Source organism: Acomys minous, assembly GCF_964271855.1.
Source record: "Acomys minous genome assembly, chromosome: 10".
NCBI lineage: Eukaryota > Metazoa > Chordata > Mammalia > Rodentia > Muridae > Acomys > Acomys minous.
The window spans coordinates 112,465,135-112,490,310 of NC_140491.1; the positions used below are offsets into that span (position 1 = coordinate 112,465,135).

Sequence of the window (25,176 nt, forward strand, 5' to 3'; positions counted from 1 at the left end):
ATTATCTGAGTGGGTAAGCAGACTAAAACAAAATCAAACCCTTTTTTTTTTTTGAGATGTGTGTGCGCTTGTGAGCTTCTGTGTGGGGGCAGGAGGGAGCAAGCATAGCAGAGCTTCTGGGAACCGAGGAGGAGACGAGGCATCTACAGGAAGGTTTGTCCTCGGAATCAGGTGTTAGGTAAACGGGTAATTTGGCTTAAAATGTCAAAACTGTATCTGCCTTTCAAAGCTGCTCTCTATGTAGCTTTGTGAAAATACTCAAAGCCCTTAGCACACTGGTTAGGCTAACCCTCTTTGTGGATAATCAAGTGGCACGCAAACAGTGTACCGGTAAGATCCAGAACACTTACGTCACTGTACATATTCTCTGTAAAGACTAGTTTCCGCAAGTGTTACCAATCAACATGGTCTTTTCTCTGTGAGAGCTAAGAGGGACGATTCCTAGTGATCAGGAAATAGAGAAGGAGCTATGCTAACCTGCCTCCCCAGAACAGACTCTGCAACACACCGGACGCTCATTTAAAGGCTTAACTGAACTGCTTCTCAAAAATGCTTTGAATGTAAGTTCTTTAGGGACAAGCCTGCCGTGGTAGCATCGCTCATAATCTGTACTGTGAGGAAAACAACGTTTAAAAGTCCTGTTAAACATGTCACAAATTATTTATGAGGGTTCATAGAACAGAAAGCTACTCATATGGGTTGATTCTGCACAATGTTTATGTTAGCAATCATACTATGGGAATATTATTTCAGTGTAATTTGACATAAGACTAGCAGAAGAAGCTGACTTTGCAAGATAGAAATATGAAATGGAAGCTCTTTTTAAAAAGGTCAGTAATTATTTTGACCCCATATGCCAAATTCAAATAAATAATGCTGTCTGGACTATAATCTTGGAAGGCAAGAAAAGCGAGACTGGATCTATCAGCTTTGATGTGTAAACTCATACCTGCATATTCAGAGACATTATCTTTACAGGAATTGTTAACAAATTTTGTGTAACTTGTCATTAATATAAATGTATTTCATAATTAATGCATTCTTTCAGATCACTTACCCATACTACCTAACACCTTCAATCACGCTTCTTATGTAAACTCTAAACTCATGTCACTATGGGAGACACATACATGTATCTAACTCATATGAATTATCTGCATAATACACAAGTAAATAAGCATTACAATGAATTAATATCATTGTATGTCTACCAAAAGCTATGCAACATTAATTAAAATCATTTAATGCTTATTTAATTTCATCTATCAGATCAGAATTACATAGACATGGTTTTAAAACCTCATTCTAATAAGATGACTGTGTGATTAAAGATTCAGCGTATACTGTTTAATCAAAATAATCTTATTCCTAAACACCTAAGTATTTTGAAATGTCAAGTGAAATTATTCAAGCCTAGATGAGCTGTAAATTTCCAGTGAAAAGGTTAATTACAAATGAAAATACAGCTTTAACCACATATTCTGTGATATATTTTGTGTAGTCAGTAACAAAATACTTAAATACCTCAAAATTACCATATATATACATATATGTACATATGTGAATATATGTACATGTATGTTTATGCACACACATTGTTTCCCTTGGGAGATACACACACGTGAGAAAACCTTTTATAAGTATTTTTCCTGCATGCTACAAATTAAGGTGTTGGCTTTTTTGCCATAAATTTGGAATGTAGACATAAGGTTCTCTATTCCTCTAGCTCTGACTGTCAGCTTCACACTGCTCTGCGGTGTGAAATTGAAACGAAATGGTACAGAATTGACAAGTGGAAGCACATACATTTAATACAAGAAAATACGCTATTCAAATAGTTTGAAAAAGGGGCTGAAAAATAATATGTAAGCATTCGACGGCCATAGCTATGTTCCCACTACAGAGACGTCTCAGTCCAGGAACGCTGCTAATTCTGCAGGTATTTAAAAGCGGCAGTGGGGAGATGTAGACAGCAGCACGTTTTCTTACTGCCTCGCAGGAGATGTGCAGCGCTCCGAGAGTGAGGGCTGCAAGGCACAGCTTCCATCCAGCTAGAGCAAATTTATGGCTCCCATTTTTGCCTACTTGTAGACAAGATTATTGTCATTTTAAACACTCTATCTCCATAGCAACACCCTCAGTTTCCTTTACTACACGTACAACATCCAAGTTTGCCAAAAAGCGTGGTGAGGCAATAATAACCCTTTCATTAATTTTTTTTTTGTCTTGGTACCATTATTTCGGGTCTCAGAGACTGCTTCATGCCTTCTTTCGTGTTTTTAGTACATGGTTTGCACTTCCTGTTTGGGAGAGATGGGGGTCTTACTAAATAGCTCTGGCTTGCCTGGGCTTTGGGATGGAAACCAGAGAGACATCTGCATCTGCCTCTGCAATGCTGGGGTTCAAGTGTGGACCACCACAGCCCGGCCCCAGGCACTTAGCTGTCTTAGTCAGGGTTAGTATTGCACCATGGCTAAAGCAGCTTGGGGAGGAAAGGGTTGCTTCACTCCGGGTTCCACGTAACAGCTCATCCTCTTCAGAAGCAGTGAGGGCAGGGCTCACACAGGGAGGAACCTGAAGGCAGGGGCTGCTGATGCTGGGGCTTGCTCAGCCTGCTTTCTTACAGAACCCAGCACCACCAGCCCAGGGATGGCCCCACCCACAGTGGGCTGATCACTAATTAAGAAGATGTGTTACAGCTGGATCTTTTGAAGGCATTTTTTTCCCTCAACTGAGGCTCCCTCTGCTCTTTTACCTCTAGCTTGTATCAAAGTGACATGAAACTAGCCAGCACAGTACTGATTTAATAATATACGGATATGGGCCTAAAAGACCGTTCCTAACTCTTTCACTTACTCCATGACTTTGGGCAGTTGCTCTCAGGACTCTGTTGCCCATTAGTGTGTGTGTGTGTGTGTGTGTGTGTGTGTGTGTGTGTGTGTGTGTGTGTGTGTGGGGGGGCAGGTTAAACATTAAGTGCAGCTACATAAAACACTTCATTATGGTTAATGCATGAATAGTTGTCAGAGAGGCTACACTGAGGGAAGTCCAGAGGATGTTTTTGTAAGCCATTCCTTCCTGCTGCTATTCAAGACTTTCTATGTCATTTTGTGATGGCAAAACCTAACATTAATAACACAAAAGTGGCCTGGAACTTATATTGACCACTGCACCAGTAATAGCACTGCTCATGTGTTTTCTGCATTATCTTTATGGACAATGCATTGTGATTTACAAAGCAGGTATTGTTTTAAGGATGAATAAATTAAACCACAGAGTATTGATGAAGTAATATATGTGGATAATGACAGGACAACGAATGCCAAAGGGCGATGGGAATTCATTTACGCCCCTGAATTCCTCATGTCTGACTTCAGGGAACACGCTCTGTCATCTTCAAACATTAACTCTGCTTTCAAGGTTAGAGTTCCGTTTGTGTGTTTCTTGGGACACCTGAACTACAGTGATCAGTTCATATGAGATGAGCAAATTTTCAACAGAGAGAGAGAGAGAGAGAGAGAGAGAGAGAGAGAGAGAGAGAGAGAGAGAGAGCTGCCTTGAGTAGCAGCACGATGTTGTATCAATGCCCCTCCCTATTTCTAAATCTTTTCTTTTTTGAATCCAGTGGATAGCAATCAGAGTCACACTTGATTTATTCTACTTAAAATGCCCATCGCTTTCATCTTTTGAAGAAGTAACGTCTAAATAGAAAATGAAGCTAACTTAACTTCTTGCCTGTAGAGTTTGGGGGCACTGGTGTCATCTAAGCAATACTGGGAATAGTAGAGCAGGCACCATCTTATAGTAAAGCAGGAAGAGGCCTGTACAACTGAGAGAACAGCATCTGGAGCACATGGTGGTCACAGTTGTCAGTGACTGTTTCTGGGCTTTTGAGGGCTAATCACGGAAAACAGAAATAACACTGATCATAAAATTAGTTATAATCTACTTAAATAGACTATAATTTCAAAGCCTTCTTAAACATTTTAATATTTTTATAAGCTAAAAATTATATCCAAAACAAGGCTTAATGAGGAAGTCGAATGATTCAAAATATAAGCAACAAGCATAACCAAAGAGGAGCCGATTTGAATAACCACCGTGGGAAAACATCACGTGACACCGAAATTCTTTGTACTTAAGCCATATGGTGCACATCAAAACTACCATAAAGTGACTAAAAATTTATTTTGAACGCTGAGGAAATTCGACTTAGGAGCAGATGCCCAGACTAGCTTGGAGACAGCAGGTTTCACTGGGTGACGAATCACTTCACTGGGCATTTTTGTAAAGTCTATAAAAAGGATATTTAGTAGTAGAGTGCATGAATATTGATGATAACAAGCAGTGTGGGCACTTGAAGTCATCGCTGAAGAGCATCTCAATGATGCTCTGAATCTTAAAACAAACACAGCTCATTCCTATTCTCAAAGAACAAATGCCCTTTAGTTGGGTTTGGCTCTTTCAGACAGAAATCAATGAGGAATCTGCCTGAATAAAAAGCCCATGATGAGATTCTTCCAGTACCATTAACTCAATAATAATTTCTCATCTAATCCTATATGTCCTCAGAGCAGTAATTCTGGATAAAATCAAAATCATTAAGAATTTTCTTCTTCTTCTTCTTCTTCTTCTTCTTCTTCTTCTTCTTCTTCTTCTTCTTCTTCTTCTTCTTCTTCTTCTTCTTCCTCCTCTTCTTCCTCCTCCTTTTTTAACTACTGAGGAAGTAAGTCTTCAAAATGTATGAGAAGGGCTTATGAGACTGCTCAGTTGGTAAAGGTGCCTGCTGTCAAGCCTGACTACCTGAGTTCAATCCCCAGGGCCCAAGTGGTGGAAGGAGAGAATCAGTGCCTGAAAACTGCCCTCTGACCTCCACATGTGGGTCACAGCAACGTGCACACAAATAAGTAAATGTAATTTTTAAAAGAATGCATGAGAAGAATAAAAAGTACATACAAAGTCATGTGGAAACTATCGTAGAATTGTCTAGTTTACCTGGCTTTTAAAGAGCACTTTGAAAAAGAAGACTGTATACCTGCAGTCCTAAAATTCAGGAGGGGTGAGGCAGGGGGATTGCTGTGAGCTAGAGACTAGCCAGGGTTACACAGTAAGATCCTGTCTCAATGATGATGATGATGATGATGATGATGATGATGATGATATTATGTAAAATTGAAAATGCCTTATTAACTCATTTTGGAGAAAAGGGCTTACTTGGGGCTTAATGTTAACTAGTGGGAGCAGCAGATGAACATCTTGAAAACATATTTCTCAATCCATGTCCCTCCTTCTATATTAGTTCTTTTATATACAAGCCTAATGTGTGAAGGGTACATATTTACCACTTTGGAGACTTGAAATGCTATCTTTCTCATAGACAATAAGTTCTGTCCCTAAGTACATTAGAATTATTTTACGTGTAACTTTTTAAAATGTTAACATCTTCAGTGGTCAAATCTCTGCACTTTCCTCCCGAAGAACTGAGGCATCAGACACCCGCAAGCCTGGTTAGTGAACTTCAGTCACCAACTAGCAACGACATTATAACTCATGGTTGCAAAGGTCCTGGGGCAGAATAAAACAACATTAAGAAGTCAATGCGAAACACTCCCTTCGAACAGCCACTTTACACCCGTCTAAAAGCCCGGTTATAAGTTCTTGGCAGGAGATAAGCCGGACATAAACTAGGGTAACACAAGCACTTCTAAAATTTTCCTCCAATCCTACTTCTAACATAGGAGCTGTTAAAATATTCATGTAGTTTATATTTAGAGCACCAGACAAAGAACAGGTTAAGTTCTGACTTCTGGCATGGCACAATGAAAACGGGGCTTCAAGGAAAATCTAGTTCACATAAAACATTTACACTGGAGTCAAAACTTAAGGATTAAAGGAAGCTATGAAAATATTCCTCCATATTCATAAAGAATGAAGGAAAAACAGGGCAAATTAACTATGTTTTTAGTCCAAGTTTTAGGAACAGTCCCAAAAGGACATTAAAACAAAACAACACGACAACAACAAACAGGTGAAAGGTCACACAGCCAGAGCTGAATTAATCAAGGCATCGTCATCATTGACAACCAACAGAACTTTCCTTGTGATCGAACACAAAATCTGAACAGCTGGAGATGAACCCAATCCAGCTGGAGATTCCAAGGGAACAGAATCTTGGGAGTGCAAAATGCGTGTAGAGATGAAATTTGTAGTAGATGTAAACCTCTCAGCAGAAAAGCCGAAGGGAAAGATCTTGTAGTCTCAAACGAGGAGCAGTTATTACTCACCAGGACAGCGCTGGACCTGGTCTTGGTCATGCTGGTCAGATGCATAATGCTTATGTAAAATACTCATTTTTCTCTAATTTCCTAAATACAGGGCTATCAGGGTTGTATGACGATGCTCCAAGGTCAGAGGTTAACAGCACACTGATCCAAGAGGGGAACTGTCTTAGGTGTTCATTTTAATTATGAGCTGTTAAATTAAAACTATGAAGTTTTATTTGCTCTACCCAACACCTGCACAGGAAAATTCAAACATTCCTACATAGAGTGGCCTCACATTCCAGTAGGAGGCCATGCTGAGTTCACGTCAGGAACCATGGCTTAGTCATTATAACTCTGAAAAGTGGCCCATGTTACTGGTAGATTGCATGACCGCCCATGTCACTGGTAGATCACATGACCACCCATGTCACTGGTAGATCACATGACTGCCCATGTCACTGGTAGATCACATGACTGCCCATGTCACTGGTAGATCACATGACTGCCCATGTCACTGGTAGATCACATGACTGCCCATGTTACTGGTAGATCACATGACTGCCCATGTCACTGGTAGATCACATGACTGCCCATGTCACTGGTAGATCACATGACTGCCCATGTTACTGGTAGATCACATGACCACCCATGTCACTGGTAGATTGCATGACCGCCCATGTCACTGGTAGATCACATGACCACCCATGTCACTGGTAGATCATATGACTGCCCATGTTACTGGTAGATCACATGATTGCCCATGTTACTGGTAGATCACATGACCACCATCTATCAAGAACCCGTCTTCATTCTTCCAGCCCTCAAGACTGTTCATGCCATGCAATGGCAGAAGAGATCTTGAGTGATTCTCACTCACGCACTTCCCAGGCTCGCCCACCTGTCCTCTTTACCTCACCACTTTCCACTACAGGAGGGAATTTTATTTTTCCTGTGGAACCCACGCTCTATTATTCACAGACACCATCTAGCTGGTGCTTAGCTGGCTTGGAAGCCCAGACCTAACTGAAAATACTAAGTCTAAAAGAAAAACATGCTTCAAAACTACAAATTAACTAGCAAATCAACTCTAGCAAGAGTCCATTTCTTCATTAGCTATTATTTCTATAGTGATAAAAATCAGGACAAGGCACGTGCTTACTGGAGGCTTCTGAATAAGCACGTGAGTCAGTATGTGGTAAGGCTCACACAAGAGGCTTCGTGGGAAGCCACAGCGATTATGATGGTACGAAGACAAGGAGAATAGATTGGGAGAAGCAGCTTAAATCCAACAGAGTAAGTGAGGTTTTTTTTTTTTTTTAATCCCTCCACACACTCATTTCCTACAATGGCCATCAAACCCTAAGGAAACAAAAGTTATAAACTTAGTCCATGAGGAGTTCTTTTTACTTTAGAAATGTAACTAAATCTTTAACATGAAAGCCAGTACTTCAAATGAGTTAAACTTTTAGAAATTATGTATTTACTTGACCGAAATACACACCATTTCTTCATCAAAATGTACATACATTTGCTTTCAGCTACATTGGTGGTGTTCACCTGTGACATTTTAATACAGTTCCTCATGCTGTGGTGACCCTCAACCATAAAATTATTTTTCTTGCTACCTCACAATTGTAACTTTGCTACTGTTATGAATCACAATGCAAATATCCGATATGCAACCCTTTTGGAAGGGTCATTTGACCCCTAAAGGGTCATGACATACAGGTGAAGAACCCCTGACCTACAAGTGCAGCGCTGGGTAGTGCTGTTCCCAGTTTGTTCGGAAAGGGAATCCAACACTGCTTTTCTCTCGTTCCCACAATCCCATGCTTGTGGCATTGTATTGTGTTGTATTGTGGCACCTCTCTGACAGAGGTGATTTAATTCAGTCTTCTCACCTACCCAATTGGACTCTGCCACACACAGCGAGTCAGAATTAGGAGTGGATCACAGCTCCTTCCATAAGCTTTTCGCCGTCAATCACTTGGGATGTTCTCGCAAAGTTCCTTATCCCTGCCTGCCGAGCACAAACCCCTGTAGGCAGCGGCCGTCAAAGGTGCCTTAACAACAAATTGAGGGGCTCATCAGAACATCCACGTCTCTGATCCTGACAGAGCTGATCAGGGCGGGAGCAGAGGGGTGCAGCTCACTGTGTGCTTAGCATACACACGACCCCGAGTTCAATGCACAGCACTTCAAAAAAAATTAAAAACTGAGCACAGTGAAATGATTGTATGGTTGCTGTCAGGGGTAGGTTGGCCTCCTCAAGGTTGGCAGTTCTGGGGTAACTGTTCCATGTAAAACCACCGACGGTCAAGAGACAGTGTTCTGTTCCAAAATCCAAGCTCTAACTGTATGATGAGAGTAACGGCAAATCATAGTGCGGCTGTGAGCTCAAATCACAGTGCGGCTGTGAGCTCAAATCATAGTGCGGCTGTGAGCTTGGGGAGCTCGGCAGAGCACTGAGTGCTGTCATTTTTGCAGATTTCACAAATGACGAACTATTATCCTAATGTGGTTTTGTCTTCGTTTCTTCCTTTTTATACGGTGCGGGACTTGCAATAGGGTACTTCAGAAAACTTCTCTTCCATCACAAAGCCCAGGTCCCACAAGGCCTGCTGTTTTGTATGCACACATAACGCAAGTGTTTGATGGAAAAGACGTTTGAATTAACTGCACACGCAGGAACGCTTGAGGAGGAAGGTTCCAGCAGGCACCGAAGACAAACACAAACCATCAGGCAGGCTGAGCCTGGATATGAAAAATGGTCATACGGGCCCAGTACCAGCTTTTCACCTTCAAGGGGAAGATACTTGGGCAGCAGGCTAGCCACCTCCAATTACAGGGTGGGATGGCCTCTGCTCTGTGCCTTTCCCCCCAGATATTAACTGTGGATCAAAACAATAGGCATCACTAGGCAACGTCCCAGGCTTTTCCTGAGGTAAGTTTTGATAGCATCACGGTCCTTCTGTGTTCCCTCCACTCTCTGCCTCTTTCATACCCTCTTCTATGTGAACATCATGTGTTACTTTTCCCCCCAAACAACTGCAATGTTAAAAATTCAAAAGCACAAAAAGGTGAAATATAAATTCACCTGTAAAAAATGCAGATAGTCGAAGGTAATTCTATTTTGAACGGTGTCCGGGTTCCTCTGTGATAGAATATACTGCTTTTCTCTTTCTTCTCCTTCTCCCCTTCCTCTCCCCATGACTACACACGAACACACATGCAAATATACACAAATGTGGTTTTTTTTTTCATATAAAAACACATACTTTGTTCTATGTCTTGCTTGTTTTCCCTTTTGTCATCTACATTATTTCATGTCCGTTTTTACAGATGTATCTTATTACTTTAAATCACGACCTAGTATCAGAGCACTTGGGCTAACAACAGTTATCATCACTATCATCTGTCCCATGTGGAACGCTGTCCTCTGGGCATGGCATCTTATTCAGAGCAGCTGAGGCTGCCAGCAGGGGATGCTCACAAGATCCATTCTGTCCCCTCACAGAAGAAGGGTCACAGACCTCACCTGAGCTTCCAGCCTCGCCCGATCTCTTGCACCGCCCTCCAACTCCACCACTAAAGCTGTGTGTGATTCTGCACCACCTGCCTAAAGTCTCAGAAGATGCTGGAATACACAGAGACAGGTTAGCTGAAGGGACATGCCATTTATGCAGCTTTTGGACGGTCATCACCCGTGTTTACTCTGGACGTGTTAGTGACACAGCTGATTGGGGAGGGGGCATTGGTTTTCCTGGAGGTAATAGTTTCACACTGCCCTTGCCAAGTTGGACTTCAATGGAACCACTTCTCTGACTCATTATTGGTGTCCCATCTTGGATGCATAGACATTTGTTCATTTCTTCCTCAGGATAAGTTGGCAAATCATGTAGGTATTCTTTATATATATTTCCCACAACGAGTAATATTATAGTAACATTCTACATGTGTATGTACACATATACATGAAATGGAAAGTTTTTTGCTTTATCCCCTTGTATACATACGAAAGCATGCATGTTGACTAAACCTAGTAACAATGTATAGTTTAAATTTTGTCACATCACCCTACAAATGCATGAACAAATCTAGATTCTATCAACAATATACTCAGTTCTTAGCTTCATACTGACTGTATAGTATTTGAGCTTATCCAATATTTTTGAGCTTTGAAAAACATTACCTTACTGTAACTTTAAATAGAGCATCTTGGAGCTAAAAAGAAGGCTTGGTAAAGTGCTAGCCACACAAAGTTGATGACCTGAGTTCAAGGCCAGGAACTCCTGTAACAGTGGCATGCACTGTAATCCCAGGGCTGGGGAAGCTGAAACAGGAGGATGCTAGAGGCTTGCCAGACAAGTTCCCAATTGAGCAATATACCTTGAATCACAAAATATGGTGGGGATTGATTAGGGAAGACGCCCAATGTTGACCTCTGGCCTCTACATATACCCAGACATATACACAGACGCACATTAAAAAGGGGAGAATAGGTCTTGTTACAAGCAACACTATTGAACAGTGTATTGAATTCTTCAGGAATATTTACAGGTCCTATAAGCAAGAACTTTAGCCTCTAGTTCAGGGTTTCTCAACCTGTGGGTCAAGACCACTGAAGTGGTGTGAAACAATCCTTTCCCAGGGGTTGCCTAAGACCATCAGAAAACATGAATATTTACATTATAATACATGTCAGTAACAAAATTTCAGTTATGAAGTAGCAACAAAAATAAGTATATGGTTGGGAGGTGGGGGTTCACAACATGAGGAGCTGTATTAAAGGGTCACAACACTGGGAAGGGTGAGAACCACTGCCCTAGTCAGTGTTTGACTGCATCGTTTATTATGTCCAGTCACTGTAGTCAGGGTCACATATTTGGAGGGTCAGGACACAGACTGCAAGATACTCAGGCTAGTATGTGAGAGGGATGGTTTTAAAAAAGAGCAAGCAGTGTCATGTCCATGCATACATTCAGGGGCTTGGACCTGAGTGGGGGTGACAAAAGGACAAAGAAATGACAGATGGATACAGGGATAGAAAGCTGGAATCATGTGGTCTGGACTCTGTGGGCTGAAGAACCCTCTGCCCTGTATCCGCTACTCCATTTTTCTCCTATTACTTCCACAGGAAGCCAAACTAATCACTGGCTTTCCTGAAAGCGTAGGCCTGAGACTCACGCCCTGCTCTGTTCTTGTTCCCTTCCTTCTTTCTTCCCGTTTGCATCTTCCTTTCTCTTTACTTCTCCCTTCTCCCTGACTTCCTTCACCTGTAAGAGCCCCCTCCTCCAGGGAGCCTACCCTCCTCTGACCTGTGAGAGCGTCCCGAAGCCAGTGTCCACACTCTTGCTCCAGTCCCCTTTCAAGGTGCCACTTGGCTGAGTCTTGCTCAGTCTCCAGGACAGATCTGACTAGATGCAAGGGATGAAGACAAGAAACAGACAGACAGACAGACACACACACACACACACACACACACACACACAGCTAAGGTCAGGTGGGTGGACCTGGCTCTCTGCTGGAGAAAGGGCACAGGAAGCTCAGCAGGATTACGTCTGCAGTTGACCTGGGAGGCGGGGTTATTTCATGCCAAAAGACATGGAGGCACAGTTGACACTACACAGCTGGAGCATGGAGGCAGGTCTGGCTAATCTTAGGCGCAGTCTCTGGAGGGGAGCTGGGGGAGAAAGCTATGGCAGACATTTTCTGCACACGCTAACAACCGCCACAAAACTGGAAGGCTTTGCCATTCCTCTCTGAGCCTCATCCTGGGAGAGGGTCGCTCCACTATTCCTGCACCGGTCTGAGGCTGAGGGCTGCTTGACAAGGCCTTGCCCTTGTCAACAACACACACTCACCCAGGTCCCGCCTCTCAGGGCTTTCATGCACTGTCCTGTGACAGATACACTAACAGGATGTGTTTACTGCCTGAGCACAGAACTAGTTCATTATGGGCCTAAATACATTGTTCCTAAATACATTTTGTCAGTAAACATCTAAGTATGATGGAAGGAAGATTACTATGGCATTTTGGTCAATTAAAAGTCATAAGCAGCAGTAAGAGCAAGCAACTAAAGGTGATCTTAGGTAAATATATACTAGACCAGTGATTATCTATTTATTGAAATAAAATAAAGCAGGATAATTTATAAATTGTCTACCTTGATACCTGTTTCGGGAGGTTTACAAGTCTGACTAAACGATGAACCTGAGCGCGTATTTCCTCCAGTTATGTTGTAGCATTTTTTTTAAGGTTTCCTTTTAATTGGCAAATCGAAGCACAAACTTGCCTCTTTTGCCCTTGTTCCTCCTCCAAATCACAGAACCATTAAACTTTTAATCCGTGGTGATTCCTGCTAAGTACTGGATTTGTTACAGCATGCTAAAGAAGCATGCCCTTTAGCGTGAGGTGTGTCAGGGACAGTTAATTACGGTGCACAGGAAACCCCTTCCCAGCTGGATGTGATACGATGTGACACCGATGTTCACACCATGGACTGGCAGGCCTGCTCCTTCAGCCTCAGACCATCGCCCCAGCCTTCCTCCCAGCTGCAAAGGCTTCACAGCTTTTCTTCGCAACAAGGGAGCTCACTGGCCATATTCCCTTCTGAGTTCAAACTACTGTGTTGATTATGGCGTCTACTGTTTCCTATGTAGGTGGGCGAGCTGCACCCAGGCTCGGCAAGAGCGGCTGGTTTGATACATGGAAGCTGATAACAGTGTGTGGCCTCTGGATGGGGAGACCTGGTGGCACTCAGAGGAAGGACAGCAGGTTACCAAGATGAGACTTGATACCCTATGAGCATATACAGGGCGAGGAGGTCCCCCTCAGTCACAGTCACAGGGGAGGGGAGTAAGGGGAAAATGGGAGGGAGGGAGGAATGGGAGGATACAAGGGATGGGATAACCATTGAGATGTAATATGAATAAATTAATAAAATATATTTTCAAAAAAAGAGTGCATGGCAACGACGCTGTCATCACTGCTGTTTTTATTATGCTAATTTATCATCAGTGTGGAGAACAAGTTCTACTTTCTCTACTCTCGGGATCATGACAGGAGTCACATGGAATAGCAGCTGGGAATGAGCGAAGAACTTAACGCGGCACACTTCCCAGCGCCTCACCGGGAAACTCTTCCCCACGGACGCTGACACTGGGTGAGCCCTCCGCTACCCAGTGCCTTCATACCCTGCTGCCGCTGGGCCCCAACTCCACATCTTACCCCCAACACTAGCCACTTTTAGCTTTATCTTGAGACGTTAATCTTACTGAAAGATAGCAATAAGGCAAGAAAGATTAATTTGCAAATAACAGCAAGTGGCATTCACTGAGCACTTCCTGCTCGGCAAGGCGTGATAGGCATCACTCCGCATCTCCACGGCCCTTAGGTGGTTATCTTCTGATCACACTGTACTCCCCATCCTCCCTCAGTTTGCCATCCTCACGTGATCGTTACCGCGCAGCTCAGTCCTTTGTTATCCTGCTCTGCAGATGAAGAGACTGGATCTTTACAAAGTAAAAAGATCACGCAGGCTCCGCTGTCACGCGGCTGGGCTCTGAGCACCTCACAGAAAACACTCTCAAAGCCATCCTACATCCAGAAGGAGAACTAGTGCATCCACATACGTGACTCTTTTAACGTACACTATGCTCACGTGACCATTGCATCCGAGAGCGGATGACCACACACCATTACCCCTAGACCACTTTTAGCCACATGTAAATCACTACCCGCCTTTGCGTCAGCGCTTCGTGTTACTTTGTGACAGGTACTCAGTGCACGTCGGCTGTGCTGGTCATTCCTACGAAAGCACAAGAAGCCCCCATCCCCCGGTCACCTGCACCGTTCATGCATTCTGCCCGGCGGAGAAGAGAGCGGGGCGTACGCTTCCTTACTATACTGTTCTTGTGATGATACCACGGAGGCCACAGAAGATGCCCAGTGTAGCAGTTAGCCTTTGGCATCTTTTTGACAGGCAGGCTCAGGAGAGAGACAACTCAGAGCAGGAACCGTTTCTTTTGACTTATGGGTTCAGAGGACTTACAGTGTTACATGGTTGCTCGTGACATCAGGAATCTGTGTCAGAGGACAGCTGTTCAGTTAGTGGCCAGCCAGGAAGCAGAGACATGGGAATGGTGACTCAAAGCTGGCTTTCTCCATCTCTCTTCTCTGCTCCTCGTGCCCTCAACTCATGGGATAGGACTAGCCACGTTCAGAACAATCCTTCCCTATTCAGACTCACTCAGTTAATGCCCTCTGGAAACACATCATGTACAGCCACACAGACAGGCCTCTCCAATCTCCTACATGGATGGCATCTCACTTGGCCTACTGCATACTTAAATACACATACTCCACAAGTTGCACTCAGAAGTCTAATGGAATACTACCTACCATATAATATATAAAGCATAGAAACATGTTGGCAAGAGAAGTCACTGTGCACCCATTTCTGAGTCTGTCCTCTTCTAGAGCCCTCCAGAAAACCCTCAGCAAAGAAGGGAGAGTTTCTGCTTGTTTTCTTGTTTTCTTGCCAGAAGATGGAGAAGCTCCTAGAAGATATTTCTTCTAAAAGATACGACACTAGAGTCTCAGAAAACAAAACCAAATAAACAAAAACCTCTCTAGTACTAGCATTACCATGGTTCTACAACAATCACTGATCTGAAATCTCATGTCTGAAATCTCATCAAAAAAGACATTTGGCTAAATGCCCTGGTAGTGTTACAAATTTCCTAGAGGAGGTCAGAAGACATTAGCCTGCTAAACTCTAATAACTTAGGTAGTCCCTCAAAAGGCACATATTTATTATTTAACTGCTAGTCACACACACACACACACACACACACACACACACACACACACACACACACATATATATATATATATCCATCTCATAGTCTCAGTCCATATTTTGCTGCTATAACAGCATATCTAAGACAAGGTAGTTTATAAAGAGCCAAGAGTCACATCGTACAATCCCAGAGAATGAGAAGGCCGAGATCAAGGCCTGCACTTGACAAGGACCTTTGTGTAGAAGACATCACACAGCAAAGACAAGAGGTCAGACTGGCAGATTCACTCCCATCTTCTTGTGATGAAGGCATTGCTCCACTCATGAGGGTGAATGCTTATGAGCTAAACACCTGCCATGGTCCCCGCTGTCCCACACTAACACCTGTCATGGTCCCCGCTGTCCCACACTAACACCTGCCATGGTCCCCGCTGTCCCACACTAACACCTGCCATGGTCCCCGCTGTCCCACACTAACACCTGCCATGGTCCCCGCTGTCCCACACTAACACCTGCCATGGTCCCCGCTGTCCCACACTAACACCTGCCATGGTCCCCGCTGTCCCACACTAACACCTGCCATGGTCCCCGCTGTCCCACACTAACACCTGTCATGGTCCCCGCTGTCCCACACTAACACCTGCCATGGTCCCCGCTGTCCCACACTAACACCTGCCATGGTCCCCGCTGTCCCACACTAACACCTGCCATGGTCCCCGCTGTCCCACACTAACACCTGCCATGGTCCCCGCTGTCCCACACTAACACCTGTCATGGTCCCCACTGTCCCACACTAACACCTGCCATGGTCCCCACTGTTCCACACCATTGACACTGGGGATTACATTTCCAAAACATGAATTTTAGGTAACATATTCAAACCATAACAGTTGTCTTTTAGGGAATTTAGGGAGTTTCACACTAGGGTCTTGACCTCGCCAGCAGCTTTCCAATTTCAAAAGAACAAACCCTGAAAGATGTTCAGCGACTAAAAGTTGGGCCATGGATTCATGTTGGTCATTTGCTTTAACAAACATTCCATGTGGCCAGCTGTAACTAAAGCGTGTTGGAGGTTACTCAAGAGAACCTAGAGAGGGAAGTAATGTTGAAGGTCAAGAGAGGATCTGCTCCTGAATAGCATAGTTTAGATACTAGAAAAGACCACAAACCTCCCTTTAAACAGATGGAAGAAGGATGCATAATATAATAACATTCTTGACTAGAAAATTGGAGAGGGGTGAAAAACAGGTTAACGGGGGAAGCAAAATATATTTATATAATATACATATTATATATAATTTATACTTGGGGATAAAATATTCCCATATTGAAAGAAGCATATATTTTTAAGAGACACGAATAAATAAGGTAATAAAACTGCGTCATTCCCTGTACAAGCTACTGAGAAATAAGGTGGTGGTCGACAGGGAAATAGTTAAGTCAGAATAGGTCTGGTTGACTTTGCAACACTGTGTCACCATAGAAGCAGCCCCCCCCCACCCCCACTTCCCGGTTTCAAAAGCCAGGTCCAATGCACTTACAATAAACAAGAAATGGGCTTCCTGGTTTGACATATCACATGACTGTCGCAGAACACCGAGATCATCTATTAATCAGGAACAGAAGGGTTAAAGAAACGCCCTACCTATCTCCTCTCCCTACATCACTAATCGATTATAAGGTATCCTAGCAAGCAAAACAAAACTGTTGCAGTGCACGAGTTCACGCCACTTATTTTTTTTTTTCTGACTTTGAGAATTAAATTGAGTTGTACATTGATGGGTATGTATGCCTATTTACAAAGCACGGGGGTGTGAGGAAGTCAGAGGAGAGCAGGAAGGTGAGGCAGAAGGCGGTGAGCAGAGGAGGGGTCTGCAAACACGGCCCTTCATGCCCCAGCAAGGACACAATGCTCTTCATATGTCAGGGAAAATCGGGAGAGCTCAGGGATTGCGGGGGGGGGGGGGGGGTTGGTCAGAAAATTAGCATATGTACAATTACATATTAATATGTTATAAAGTTATTGCGATAAGCCAGTATTAACCTGCCACAACATTCTGCCATCACAGGGTGCTTCTCCTGGCCTTTGTAAGAAAGCCATGGGGCAGGAAAACAGTGAGTCCCAAGGTTAGGAATAAAGAGAACATTTAAGGCTACACGGAGTGGTAGAGCACAGGGTGCCATGGGAGGAAACTTCCATTAAGCATACTAAGTACAAGCAAGGAGAACTAATTTATAAATATTTCAAACCTGATGAAGCCCTGAAAGTGTTCTAACTGACAAGGGATGGCAATTGGAAGCTAATTGTATAATCCTCATTTATTTGAAATGTCGCTGGCAACTATTATTTATTGTTCGGCTGTTATTGATTTATTTTAGTAATTATAGGAAGCTTTCACATACTCCCTATTTTCATTCTACAGTACTATTTTTACCCATTTTTTAAGTTTCTCAAATGGCAACTGAACAGCAGGCATGTTTAGGCATAAAAACCCAACAGCAGAAATGGCTTGCTCTTGCAAGAACAGGAAGCCTCCCTCCGTGCTGGCTTTTGTGTGGACCTACTTCATAGGCTGTCACCTAAAGACGGCCCCCGTTGGGAAAGCAGGCAGTGAGGCTCCGCTCACGCAGGACACCTGGCCAAACCTGGGGTCAGCCAAGCAATGGTCAATTTCAGAATACCCGTGACCCAAATGATGCCCGTAACGCAATGATAGTTAAAATTATTACCATTTTTAGCTAGAATTTAAAGTTTAACTAGAAGTCCGGCATGCTTTTACTTGCTAAATGTAGCAATTGTAAAACCGGGCCTTCCTAGTTCATTCGTGGTAAGTGAGGAAAAGAAGTCAATGAAAAGACAGAACCGGTTAGGTTGGGGACACGCTCTCTCAGTACAACACCCCCACCTCGGCCAGTACCTCGAAGCAAACTGTAGAGTCCATAATTATCCAGACCATTGGGAAGTGGGAAGGGCCTACAAACCAGTCATGTTTTTTGGTTAAAACAGATTCACCGCACCCCCCACCCTGAGAAATAATTCACGTTACAGAAGTTATTGCTTTTAAAAATCTGCTCATGAACACGTCCAGATTGTTGACCTTTGATGGGAAAGTAGGAGCTGTCCGCGGATGGCTTTCTCAGGACTTCCCACGTCCTACCGCTGATACAGAGAAGCCGCGGCGAAATCGAGGCAGCTGTGAGCAGTCAGCCCCTGCTTCCCCTGGGTGCCTGCTCTCCACTGTGGGTAAAACGACCAACTCCACAGTCCCAGACCCAGACAATCCGGACAAACCAAAGCTTCTCTAGAGGCTTCCATTGAGTAGACGCAGGACACCGTCTAGATTTCACGAGAAAATGTCAGGACCTTACAGTATTCTAGTTCTCAACCCACAGACATAATTCGTTTCCTGGGCTTTGGGATGATACACGTGAGATACTTCTAAAACAAAGTCCGCCATACAATGTGAAGACGCCTGGGGACATGACTTTCCCAAAAAGAATTTTTTTAGAAGTTGATTAAAATTATGAATTATCTAAATCATATCTTATTCTGATTAAAATGGCATCCATTACACCCTGGAATTTCAAGAATAACATTTTTTAAGTCTTAAATCGCTTTTTAGCTTTCTCTCTCTCTCTCTCTCTCTCTCTCTCTCTCTCTCTCTCTCTCTCCTTCTCTCCCTCCCTCCCTCCCGCCCTCCTTCCCTCCCTCCGTGTGTGTGTGTGTGTGTGTGTGTGTGTGTGTGTGTGAACACTACATGCACAGGTGCTCATAGGTGGCAGACGTGGCAGATTGCCAGGAGCTAGTGTTGCAGGCAATTGTGAGCTATGTCACACGAGTGCTGGGAACTGAACTCAGGCACTCTGCAAGATCAGTGCATACTCTTAACTGCTGAGCCATCTGGAGAGATGGCTTATCTTGAATCTTTAATTATGTGTAATCACTTAATCTAGGCAAATATCCAAGAATTTTTATTTTAAAAAAATATGAAATTAAAGGTTCCAAAGGGACTTTCATACCACATGAGAGATAGGAAAAAAAAAAAAAACCAAAAGCAAATTATGGACATTTCAGTATGTACATCCCTGTCCACCTATATGCCTGTTACGCCATTCACAGAACAAAAACTCTAAGAAATCATTGTTGTTATTACTAAGAACAATAACAAGGACATAGTATTCCCTTTACTATCTTGTTAATTTTCATTATCTCTGCTTTCAAAAACTTTCAACAAGTGTTACTTTCTGATAGAAAGAAAAACCTAGGGATGGCGCATTTAAAAGCACATTTCATCTGCTAATACTCCATGAAATCAAACAGAAATTGTTTTTAAAATTTCAAGACGAGGTCATTTCATGACAGAAGCTATTTTTCAAAAATCTTAATGTCTCTTCAGACAGCTTCAGCTTGATGCCTGAACTCCCCCTGCTCTGCACATATACACAAACAACCAAGTATTGGCTGTCTACATAAAATTTGAAATGTGAAAATGCTTTCTGCTGCCTTGTACCAGGGCTTACGCGTGCATTAGCAGAGAAGCAGGAAAGCACCGCGGTGAATGCAGAACACCACACTGTCAGGCCCAGTAGTGCAGTTTCAACATTGCAAAGAGAGGGACAAATATGACTGGACTGTAAGCAAAATACAGCTATCTTCCTAGAGAAGGTCCACGCTGGACCGCGTCCACAATTTCAGATCTGTGGGTCCTGGATAAATAGCATAAAGAAGTCTGGAGAAATGACAGTGACTCCAAAGTGAAGGTAAGCTTTTTCTCTTGACGGCCTCATGGGCTCCTCCCTCCTCTTTTTTTCCCTTGTTTCCCTTTTTCTTTTCTTTTTCTTTCTTTCTTTCTTTCTTTTTTTTTTTTTAATTTACAGACACTTTAGTACATGTAGTCAGCTTTGGCAGAACACCAAAATCCTGGTGGTGGACCATCAATTGACCATTACCATAAAAAGAGCTGCTAAATGAGAAACCGTGTGCTTGGGATAAAACTCATTTCATGCTTTCAAAAGCACACAGTGGCTTCCAGCGAGATAGTGGCCCTGGGACTTGCTGAGACAGATTGGTGAACACAAATGGTTTGCTCCCGATGTGACTGCTTAGCCATGCTTTACATATGCTGGCAGCGAACAGGGTTCTCGGGCCTTCTAAAAAAGCACAGACTCATCTATAACGTTAAAGCTGGAGACTATAAACAGCAACCTCAAGTGCATTTAGCAAGAGAAACACTCACATATGCGCTCAAATCCCATGTGCCATGTTAGCTTCCAATCAATAGGACCACATTTCTCTGTGCCCCTACCATACCCAATGCATAATAAGCACAATGCTATCTCAATACGACACAACATTCACACCCCGTTCTTGTTTAGAAACAGCTTCTGGTCACTTAAAATTAAGAGTTCAGCAGAACCCAAGCAACAGGACATATCTCCTAGGAGACTGACTTTGACCCTGCCCTATCTTGTTGGTTTTCCAGTAGCCCACACTTTAAATGCTACATCAGCCCTTTCAGGGCATGGTCATCTGGTCATTTAGCTTCCCCAGGTGAGCCCTCCTCAGGGAAAGTTACATTTCAATGATAAAATATGCTACATTTAAAATAGCACATCCAGTCCGTGCATGCTCCATAAAGAAATGCTGTTCATTTTCCCCCTCTTGGTCAGCACACCGTCACCAGAAACCAATTACTGCAGGCTGTCCACTGCCTGACAGGTCATAACTTTTAATTATTAATAATGTCAAGCTTAACAAGGTGTCATCTCCAGTATGCAAGCCACTGCTCTCACTTTCTCAGCTACCCTGTAAACATGATTTGTTTCCTCCTACATATTTTTCATGTCAAAGATTCTGCAGAACATATTTGGCTTATAGCCTTTTTTAATATACCTGAAACACATAATAACACTGCTAATTGCCTACTTCCAGTAATGATAGCAAATCGCATATCACTGACTTGTTCTGAATGTTTAAAATGCAGAGGAAGTCACCTGCTGGTAAGATGTCCTCGGCACACAGCTAGTACAGGGGGAGAAAAAAAAAAAGAATGCTTATCACACCCATTTAGAGAGTTACTTCCCAATAAAATTAAAGGCTGCTCTATTTGCCCTTCAATTTTCCCCTTCAGAAGTGCCAGCCCGATACAACAATCACCGCTGATGACTCCACAGGATTCAAAACAACAGCTGAATCTGCCACTGGCACCCCAGACCCCAGCATCCAAGTCTGAGAATAAAGATGCTCACCTCTGCTAGGAAGTCCACTCCACATCCTGGCAGGGATTTCAGCTGCTTCGCGAGCAACCAAGTTGGATAAACAAAACTTCCAGGATGTGGCCAGTGTGATGTACAGTGCTCCCGGGACTTGGCTCCAGCCCGATTATCCGTGACAGTCCCACGCTACATCAGTGCTGCTCAGAACCTTCCCGTTGCTGGCTTATTGCACTCTCACTGAAAATCCTTCACACGCTGGCAGCATTTTAGGGAAGGACGGGCACGCTCTGAGTCATTTGTTAAGAAAGCAGAGCAGTTTCAATCTGGATCTCTACGCGTGCTGAAACCAAGCAGCACTGTCAACGTACGCGTCGGAGGTGGATTTGTGCCGAGAAACAGGCGAACCTAAGCCTTCATTATCAATGCATGAAATCAGCCACTGTGATCAAATTCAAGCAAACCGCAAAAAGGATGCAATTATGAAAGGGCTCCTCAGATTTAGCAACAAACCTTGTGGAATGAAGAATCGTCTTTCAAAACTGTGTGAATGTTAAAAATAGCTTTTGCTTTTCAGCAATAAGCATGGTACAGAGGAAATCAGTAGTCTATAGTGTAAGGACTAAGCATTAAGGCTGCAAAAACCGAAATAGCTACACAGTTCCTAGGACTTCTTCATTCATAAACGAAGTCACTAGAGTCTATGACAATTATGATGAAAATTTCCATATATTTTACAATGTCTATTAAGAAGAAAGCTAAATACCCTTTAACTCTTAGGTGTCATCAGCGAATTCAGTTGACAGGGAAACTGTGCTGTGCTAGCAGCACCAGGACAAGATGCTATCAGTTTTACTCTAAGATAAGTCCTTAAACAGCAAAAGTGTAAATTTATTCTGTGTGACAAAAAGAATAACTATGTAAGAGAGGGCATATTTTCAACTTCATAACTTCACTTCTTTTTTTTTTTTTTTTTTTTAGAAAGCATATAGGTTCATTAAACTCATAAATTTCACTTGTGGCCAACCCCAAATTAAGATATTTACCTTCTCACGTTATTATTCTTCCTCTTTTGTTACTAACAAATAAGATGCAAGCGCCAGCTGATGTGGTCTTTAAAAGGTAACCCAGAAAGGAGCAATGACTCCACTGCAAAATACACGGCTTTGATATGTGCATGCAAAGTGGCAAGCAAAAGACACGAACCATTCGTCATAGATCACCAAGATAACTCGATGCAATTCTTTTTTTCTTTTTTCTTTTCTTTTTTTTTTTGTTTTTGTTTTTGTTTTGTTTTTTCGAGACAGGTCTCTCTGTGTAGCCTTGGCTGTCCTGGACTCACTTTGTAGACCAGGCTGGCCTCGAACTCACGGTGATTCCCCAGCCTCTGCCTCCCAAGTGCTGGGATTAAAGGCATGCGCCACCACGCCCGGCTTCTCGATGCAATTCTTAACAGGCTGCACTCACAGAGAACACTCTTCCTAACAGGCTGTACTCACAGGGAGCACTCTTCCTAACAGGCTGCACTCACAGGGAACACTCTTCCTAACGGGCTGCACTCACAGGGAGCACTCTTCCTAACGGGTTGTACTCACAGGGAACACTCTTCCTAATGGGCTGCACTCACAGGGAACACTCTTCCTAATGGGCTGCACTCACAGGGAACACTCTTCCTAACGGGCTGCACTCACAGGGAGCACTCTTCCTAACAGGCTGCACTCACAGGGAGCACTCTTCCTAACGGGCTGCACTCACAGAAAGCACTCTTCCTAACAGGCTGCACTCACAGGGAGCACTCTTCCTAACAGGGTGCATTCACAGGGAACACTCTTCCTAACAGGCTGCACTCACAGGGAACACTCTTCCTAACAGGCTGCACTCACAGGGAGCACTCTTCCTAACAGGCTGCACTCACAGGGAGCACTCTTCCTAACAGGCTGCACTCACAGGGAACACTCTTCCTAACAGGCTGCACTCACAGGGAGCACTCTTCCTAACAGGATGTGCTGCTCTTGCTGAAGACCTGGCTTCCGTTCCCAGCACCCCTGAGGTGGCTCACAACCTCCTAGGGCTCCAGTTCCAAGGAGATGCCCTCTTCTGGGCATCTGCAAGGGCACCAGACACACATGGTTTCCATACATATGTGAAGATATTCACGCATACATGTAAGATAAAAGTAAACAAATCAAAAATTCTGATATGTATGCAATTCCTTTTCATAAAACATGTAGTTTGTGGTGCACCCCAGATACCGATATTTTTATCTTTTTGGAAGGTGACCTCCATTTATACCACAAGCGACCATCACGGTATATCCTGCAAGATCTGGGGCGATAACTCTAATCAGACACACTAACATTTCTGTAGCGAAATATGCATATTCATATAAAGCAGAATAAGTAAACATTACAATTAACCTCAGATCAGTTCAGGCCAATTTTCCCATCAGTCTGAATTATGAAACTCCCTGGGCTTTGAAACTTCTTAGGTTGCAAGACTTGCACAGCAAAGACTGCAGACCTGTCGAAGGGTTTCCGCTTAAAAGCTCTGGCTTGGAAAGTGGTGCCTAGGCGGGGCTTCTCTTGCATAAGCAGCAGACTCGGAGGGCAACGGCCCTTCAGCAGGATAGGCACAAAAGGGAAGGTACTGGGAGGTCTGAGGTACAAAGCAGAGCAGGAAAGTGGCAATAATACAGGATGACAAAACTAGGACATGGGAACCTAAGGCAAGAAGAAGCCATCCAGGATCACTGCACAGCGACTAAAGCCCCCACATAAAAATATCAACAATCCACTGGTTATTGGTATAAGGCAGAGGGGTGTGTGTGTGTGTGTGTGTGTGTGTGTGTGTGTGTGTGTGTGTTGTATACATGTGAGTGTGCAGGGCATGGGAAGGTCAAAGCAGGACACTTGAGTGTTCTCTATTATGGTCCTCCTTGTTGCCTTGAGGCAGCGTCTCTCACTGAGGTGGGAATGCATGCTCTAAGCCAGGCTGGCTGGCCAGCAAACCTTCAGGATTTGTCTGTCCCTGCCCAGTGCTGGGGCCACAGGCAAGTGCAACCATGTCCAGCTTCTTACCTGGTTGCTAAGGATTTGGACTCAGATCCTTCTGCTTGAAGAGCGAGCATTCATACCTGCTCACACCATCTCTTTAGCCCCAAGTACCCTGAAGCCACTGCATTAAAGTCAAGAAGGAAAAGTAGAAGGAAGACACTTGCCAAATGTTTCCCGAATGAGCATGAAAGACTGGGATTTATGCTTTTCTTACCCTATTCTCGTTGTACCCATACACAAAATATCCAGAGTACTAACATCACGTGGGGACACTGCTAAAGCTTCGTTTTTATTTGTGTGTGCTACTACACAGTATTAACCTTGGAGTTCTTCAAAATCACTTGCAAAGATAAATTCATCCCCATAAATCTTAACAATAAATACAACCATGATTATGCATTTGTTTGGGGTTCTTCTTCTGAGTAGACCTCCCAAATAATGTACTTTAGAAATGATTTTTTTTTACATGTATGGATTCTTTGCATGCATGTGTATCTATACACCACGTGCATGTGCCCATGGAAACCGCAAGAGGCTGTTGGATCTCCTGGAACTGGACTTACAGATGGCTGGAAGTCACTATGTGGACACTGGAAATTGAAACTGGGTCCTCTGGAAGAGCAGCCAATGTTCTCACCACAAGCCATCTCTCCAGTGTCCCAAATACTGCATTTTCAAAAGTAAGTCTTGTTCAGACCTTAACTTGAACTTTGCTTAAGGCTTTGATCCCGCATAATACCAGCCACACTCTTAGAGCATGTCCTGTTCACTTTGGGAAGCAGGCTTGCTCTGGGGAGGGTCACGGGGGGGGGGGTGTATGAATAGACATCTTCAGAGTGTGCG

At 43.5% G+C, this 25,176-nt stretch overlaps 1 protein-coding gene across 4 annotated transcripts in view; it reads right to left on the minus strand.

Annotated features, from left to right (window-relative positions):
* The window catches only part of ZNF385B (zinc finger protein 385B), a 384,275-nt gene that overhangs the window by 251,710 nt on the left and 107,389 nt on the right, over positions 1-25,176 (minus strand). Inside the window, exon 1 of one of the 4 annotated variants that reach the window (XM_084799809.1) lies at positions 21,317-21,708. The exons of the other annotated variants lie outside the window; for them this stretch is intronic. Coding sequence (XP_084655935.1) covers positions 21,317-21,341 — 25 coding nt within the window. The 5' untranslated portion in view covers positions 21,342-21,708. Of the gene's footprint in view, positions 1-21,316; positions 21,709-25,176 lie in introns of those variants that run through there. 4 annotated transcript variants of the gene reach the window in all.